We start from the raw sequence: 6987 nt of genomic DNA, 5'->3' as shown, positions 1-6987 counted from the left end.
CAGAGACACAGACCCACAGACCCCCACACACGCGCGCGCATACACACAGAGGCGCGTGGGGGGGGAGGGTGGACGCGCTCGGGCGTGAGCGGGGGCCCCGACCGGCCGGAGGGGGTGGGGAGCGGGGGCTTGCTGCGGGTGGGCCTGTTGGGCGAGGGGAGCGAGAGGCCAAAGCAGATCCTTCCCGGCAAGCTGGCTCACCCGCTGGCGACTCAGCACAGTTCGCTGGCTCCCCTTCTTCAGCCCATCTGGAGGAGCAGCGGCGGCGGCGGCGGCGGCGGCGGCAGGAGGATGGCATCAGAGCTGGCAATGAGCAGCTCCGACCTGCCCACCAGTCCCCTGGCCATGGAATATGTTAATGACTTCGATCTGATGAAGTTTGAAGTGAAAAAGGAGCCGGTGGAGACGGACCGCATCATCAGCCAGTGCGGCCGCCTCATCGCCGGGGGCTCGCTGTCCTCCACGCCGATGAGCACGCCCTGCAGCTCCGTGCCCCCGTCGCCCAGCTTCTCGGCGCCCAGCCCGGGCTCGGGGAGCGACCAGAAGACTCACCTGGAAGACTACTACTGGATGACCGGCTACCCGCAGCAACTCAACCCGGAGGCGCTGGGCTTCAGCCCCGAGGACGCGGTCGAAGCGCTCATCAGCAGCAGCCACCAGCTCCAGGGCGGCTTCGATGGCTACGCCCGGGGCCAACCGCTGCCCGGCTCCGGAGGTTCCCTGGGCGCCGAGGAGGTGGGCTCGTCCGCCGCCGCCGTGGTGTCGGCCGTGATCGCGGCGGCCGCGGCGCAGAGCGGAGCGCCCCACTACCACCACCATCACCACCACCCCGGGGGCCACCACCACCCGCCGGGCGCAGTGCCCCCCGCAGCCTCCGCCGCCTCCGCCGCGGCCGCTGCCGCCGCCGCCGCCGCCGCCGCGGCCGCCGCCGCCGCTTCGGGCCCCGGCTCGTCCAGCTCCAGCTCCAGCTCGTCCAGCTCCAGCTCGTCCGGAGGCGGCGGCAGCGGCGGGGGCGGCGGCGGCGGTGGCGGCTCGGCTGCGGGGGCCGGCGCCTTGCACCCTCACTCGCACCCGCACCCGCACCCTCACGGTAGCCTGCACTTCGACGACCGCTTCTCCGACGAGCAGCTGGTCACCATGTCAGTGCGGGAGCTCAACCGGCAGCTCCGGGGGGTCAGCAAGGAGGAGGTGATTCGGCTGAAACAGAAGAGGAGGACCCTTAAAAACAGAGGCTATGCCCAGTCGTGCCGCTTCAAGAGGGTCCAGCAGAGGCACGTCCTGGAGTCGGAGAAGAATCAACTCCTGCAGCAAGTTGAGCACCTCAAACAGGAGATCTCCAGGCTGGTCCGGGAGCGGGACGCCTACAAAGAGAAATACGAGAAGTTGGTCAGCAGTGGCTTCCGAGAAAACGGCTCGAGCAGCGACAACCCGTCGTCTCCAGAGTTTTTCATGTGAGTTTTACACTCAAATTCAAGCTTGCCACCCTAATCAGTTCTCCATGTGAATGAGGTCTGGGCTTGGGGCTTGCTAGACCGAGAACCGAGCTTGCCGCCACCCAATTGTTTTTTTTTCCCTTTCTTTCTTTTTCTTTTTTTTCTTTCTTTCTTTTTTTTTTTAAAGCAACACTCACAAACCCAACATACAAAGTGCTTCCCTGAGTTTTGTGGTCGCAGTTGTTTGTTTTTGGTGGGGGAGGGAATGGGGCTGGCTCATTCGATTGCCAACCTTAAGTTCTCCATGACTTGCTTGCTATTTTTTTTAACCTCCCCCCCCAACACTTGCTCAATGTTCAAACATCCCAACTGAGTTCTTCATGTGAAGCATGGCTCACCTTTGAAACCTGCCGTCATTCACTTTTTTTTTAATTTTTCAGTTCCTGAACTAGTGTTTTGTTTTGTTTCTTTCGTACTTTTAAAAAACATTTATTTGGGGGAGTTTGCTGTTTTGCCTCCACTCATCTTCCACCCAACCACCAACCCACCTCCCACCCCACCGAAAAAAAAAAGAAAAGAAAAAAAATCAAAGTTTTCTTTCTTTTTTTCCCTCCCCTCCCATCCTAAGTTCTTCATGTGAGATTGAGTTTGCGGAAATGTGAAGTTGTAGACTTGCAGCTTGCTGAATCCCATCGGTTTTTTAGCGTTGTTATGCTAAACTAGAGAAACCAATCCCGATCAACCTGCCAAAAATTCAAGCCTGCATCAATCAGCCTGCCTTCCTTCCGGGTGTGTACATGTGAGTTTGGGCCTTAGCCTGCCAAACTGGAGACTTTTAGTTTGCCATTAGAAACTCATTCTCATCTCATGCATTATGCTTGCAACTTTGTCTTAGCAACAATGAACTGTTAACTGTTTCAAAAGACTTTATGAAAAAAGAGACATTATATTAATAAAAAGCCTGCATGCTGGACATGTATGGTATAATTATTTTTCTTTTTTTCCTTTTTTTTTTTTGGCTTGGAAATGGACTTGGAGACTATTATGGCATGGCATCCATACTTCTGTTTATTGCCTCATCACTTTTTTGAATTGAAAAAGCAAAAAAATGCAACCCTAGACCCTCCTTCCCATGAAAGTTTGCATCTGCTCTAAAACTGCTTTGAGTTCCTCAAACTTCAGACTTCCACTTAAATGCACTGAAGGCATTCCTTGTCAAAGATGCCTGAATGGATTCATAATTTAATGTGGCAAAAATTAAAGAACTTTTCATGGTGTTTAAATAAGAGCAACAACCCAGTTTGGGAACTAAAATTGTGCTGTTGCCTAAAAGCAGTCTAAAATTTATTTTTAAAAAAATAAAATCTGCCCCATTTTTTCCCCTTTTGGTCATTGTCAAATATGGAATGCTATGGGTTCCTGGTATATAATTTAATTCTAGTTTTTATAATCTGTTAGCCCAGTTAAAATGTATGCTACAGATAAAGGAATGTTATAGATAAATTTGAAAGAGTTAGGTCTGTTTTAGCTGTAGATTTTTTAAAAGATTGATGCACTAAATTGTTTACTGTTGTGATGTAAAGGGGGGGTTAGAAGTTTGCAAGGGGACTGTTTAAAAGTAGCTTATCCAGCATGTGCTTGCAACTTAAACATAAGTTGGGTATATGTAGTCCTTGCTATACCATTGACTGTATTTGAGAACCAAAGTATTAAAAGGGGGAGCACCCCATTTATATCTGTAGGGGGTATTTTACATTCAAAATGTATGTGTTTTTTTTTCAAAATGAAAAGTATTGGGGACTGAATTGCACTAAGATATAACCTGCAAGCATATAATACAAAAATTGCAAAACTGTCTAGAACGCTAATAAAATTTATGCAGTTATAAAAGATGGCATTACTGCACAGTTTTACGATGATGCAGATTTTTTTACAGTTGTATTGTGGTGCAGAACTGGATTTTCTGTAACTTCAAAAAACAAACAAATCCACAGTTTTAAAGGCAATAATCAGTGAATGTTATTTTCAGGGACTGACATCCTGTCTTTTAAAAAAAAATGGAAAGTAAACCTTACCACAATAAATTTAAAAAAATCTTGTCAGTTATTTTTCTTTGACATTTTGCTGTGCAAAATTGTTTTCTATCTTGAGTTACTCAACTAACCACATGTGATGTTCCTCTGTGCTTTTTCTTTCATTTTCAACTCTGGTTATATCAAAGGAAAGAATAATCTACAATAATAAACTGCAATTTTGGATTCTGCACTCAAGTTTCTTAGTGTATAGTTTAACTGGGCAAAGCCAACCCCCAAACCCACCCCCCACTCCCTACCCAAGCAGGACCTTAGAGCAAACCTTCCTTCAGCCAAGAGTTAATACAAGAGTTGGAAGGAAAAAATTCAGGGTAAAGTAGAGACTGGAGTGAGCTGTTGGTACCCGCTTAGGAATCGGTGATATTTAACAGAGGTCAGAATCTTGACCTCTTCGGGGATTAGTTCAAACTTCTCTGTTTGGGAATAACTAAGGGCATAGAGGTCGGTCCTCTCTTGTCATCGATCCATAGGAGAGGCAAGACTGAGAGGAGTTTGCTGTCACACTGACCCTTTTTCCATTTTGATCAATTGTTTGATCACTTTTCAAATAAGAGATGGCAGACAGTGGAAGACCAGGTGTTTAGGAGCAAAGTATCCACTTCACATGAAAGATAAACAGTTTTTGGTGTGTGACTGGTGATGGGTCCTCCTTTTACTGCCCCTCCCAAATACAATAAGTTTCTTGTTAGAGATCTGAGATTTACTATAGACTTCTGAAACAAACACATTTTTTCACCACCTTTAATTTCATTTACCTTAAAAAAAAAATAAAACACAGTTGTGAATGCCATAACTCCAAGCAGATACCTGTCTTAAGCTATATCTTTTGAGTAACAAAGTATAGTGGGGGGGGGGGGAATGGGGAGGGTGTTTACTTAGGCAGAGAGTGGTGATTTTGTTATTGAGGGAAGACCAGAATGGGGGAGCAGAGAGTAATACTTTCACTGGGCAACTGTTGGTTTTGGTTTATTTAAATTTGCCCAAATAGCATGTAATCAGACCAACTAGAACATATTTTCCCCTTTCTCCAATCTCATGCTCCCTCTCAGTGAGAGGTCACCTGAACGTTGACCTTTTTTGAATGACACAAATTCATGTAACTGTTTTCCAAAAGCATTCGATTGGACTTTTTGTAAACTTCCCCCAAAGCCCTAATAGAGAAGAAGACAAAAACAGCACTGTTTGGAAAACACTGGCCCACATGGTTTTTCTGAAAGAGAAGATAATATTGCTACTGCAAATGGAGAGGGCCTTATTTAAAAGATAACAGGTTGTCCTCTCTGACATCTAGTTCTGATCCCTTTATTACCACCACCTCCTCCTTTCCTTTACCCTGTCTACACAACATTATAAGGCAGTTAAATGTACCCTCTGGCATTTGACCTTTTATCATACCGCACATTGGATAATAGTGCCAGAATTATAGTCAAGTTAATTGATGCTTATTTCTAGTTAATATACAATCTCAATTGTAAACTTACTTTCATTGGCTAATCATGAAGGGAGTAACTTTTCTTAATGCTTTGAAGGTTTTCTCTACTACTCTGTGTTTAGTTTTCATTTAAGGACTGGGGGGATCCATGCTCTCTCAAAATAGCCTTTGCAAACACCTCCACAGTTGGGGAATTAATGAATTTATGGAAAACAAATCTTCAAGATAGAAAAGTATTCAGGAAAAAGATATTACAGTTAATACTTGAAAGCACTTGTACTGGGGAGAAATACATTCATAAACGTTCTATCCTAAATCTACGTAGCTATTTAATAGAATGAATAGTTTAAAGCAGGGCCTGGCCATGTACTATGTATATGCTAAATAAGAGGTGATAGAAAAATGGGATGAGAGGATGATTTTGTTTTCAATGTCTGGCAGGAAAACCAATTTAAAATAAAACCCAGCAAGGAACCTTTTTAGGAACTTTGTCATATAGCATGCAATACATTAATTTTAAAAAAGAGCTGGTCGCTCAGTCCAGTTGATATGCCTTACAAGTAAGTCTTTATCTTTAAAAAAGAAAAACTCATATTCCTAAAAGCATAGCTTTTCCCTTAGGCTGTGTTTCATTCGTTGTGTAAAATAGTGTTAACATTCCTTTCATTCCAACTCCCGAGTGAGCTACCAGAAAGTTTGAGCCATCAGGAGGACCCAATACATACGGAAATTCTTGGCTATGTCTGTTTTCAAAATGTGTCCTTATAATACAATTTACGTGAATGCTGTGCAGTGAAAAATCATTTATGTACTGGAAAAACAGGCATGAATGGTCTTTGTAGGACAGCCTCTTGACTCAGTCTTCATCAGAGTTTACTTTCTTTTTAGACAATTTGGCTTGATAGAAGAGGGGAATAACCTTCACATAGTTTAATGATGCCCGGGTTCTGCAAAAGTCCCAGATTCTGCCTATTTACTAACTACAAGGTACAGGATGCCAGTGACTTCCTTCTGCTTTAGGACATGGGCAGATGGGAAGGTGGCTGTGTTTTTGTTTTTTGGGGTTTTTTTCCCCCGGGCTACAACTATGAGAAGCATTTTATCTATCTATCTATCTATCTATCTATCTATCTATCTATCTATCTATCTATCTACTTATTTTTGCAGAGATATCTTTAAAATATGAACAAGTTTTCCTTTCTTAAAGAAAGTTTTCCCGAGTGGTATATAGTAGCAAGAATCATGCTATGAAGTAATTCACAGCTATGACTAGGTCTCTCTGGCCAAGACTTCTAATTGAGGGATAGAGAAAGTATCTGAACTTCCCCCAGACGAATGATTTTCTTGTTCAGTCCAGGAGTGTGTGTGCTGGTGGGAGACCCCAAAATGAACAGCTCTCCCCTTCTCTTTGGATTTTACCAGTGCTGCATTTCTTAATGGTGAAAACCCATTTTGTTATTGACAGAAATAGCTGTGAGTGAAAAATACGTGAATGATAGCAGTAGCAGATTTTCATTTTAAGCGTACTCTATGAGCCTTTCTTCCTATTAGCCGGCATTCCTCAGTATTTCCTCCCTCTTTATTACAGTTCTCTTAATTCAGAACTCATTCTTAATTTTATCTCTCATTTATCATTTATCATTGGGTCTGGACTTCCTGATTTGAGTGAAGAAATGGTGCTTATATCAGAATCATATGTCTAAAAGCCATACCCTTATGGGGCACCTTTTACACATGTGCTGCCACCCCCAAAAGGAAATAGTCTATATTTATTTCTAAGCTCCTGGTATTAGCTTTCTGATCTTGCTACTTCATACACCTGTTTACTTCTGCATTTCATTTTTTAAAAAGCAAGTCCAATTAAAAAAAATCATGAGGCTTTTGGTAGACCTAGCCTCACATTTAAAACTTCACTGTTCAAATGTTACTTGAAGTCAATAGAGGGTAAATGGGACCATGTTGTAGCAACTGTCCCAAATGTGACATCTTGCCTTCTAATTAACTGTGGCTTGTCCATTCTTAGTATTTC

The 6987-nt window shown here is 43.9% G+C and overlaps 1 protein-coding gene across 2 annotated transcripts in view; it reads left to right on the top strand.

Moving 5' to 3' along the window:
• Nucleotides 1–134: 134 nt before the first annotated feature.
• MAF (MAF bZIP transcription factor) overlaps nucleotides 135–6987 on the top strand; it is a 56915-nt gene continuing 50062 nt past the window's right edge. The window contains exons 1-2 of one of the 2 annotated variants that reach the window (XM_020964843.2): nucleotides 136–1451; nucleotides 2062–3698. In XM_020964843.2, the coding sequence (XP_020820502.1) occupies nucleotides 292–1451; nucleotides 2062–2095 (1194 nt within the window). In that variant the 5' untranslated portion in view covers nucleotides 136–291 and the 3' untranslated portion in view covers nucleotides 2096–3698. Of the gene's footprint in view, nucleotides 1452–2061; nucleotides 3699–6987 lie in introns of those variants that run through there. The other variant, XM_020964842.2, reaches the window with a different exon arrangement.

The sequence above is a fragment of the Phascolarctos cinereus genome, unplaced genomic scaffold (genome assembly GCF_003287225.1).
Source record: "Phascolarctos cinereus isolate Bilbo 61053 unplaced genomic scaffold, phaCin_HiC Scaffold_2;HRSCAF=192, whole genome shotgun sequence".
NCBI lineage: Eukaryota > Metazoa > Chordata > Mammalia > Diprotodontia > Phascolarctidae > Phascolarctos > Phascolarctos cinereus.
The sequence above is the reverse complement of the archived record's forward strand: the minus strand, read 5'-3'. Positions and strand labels throughout refer to the sequence as shown.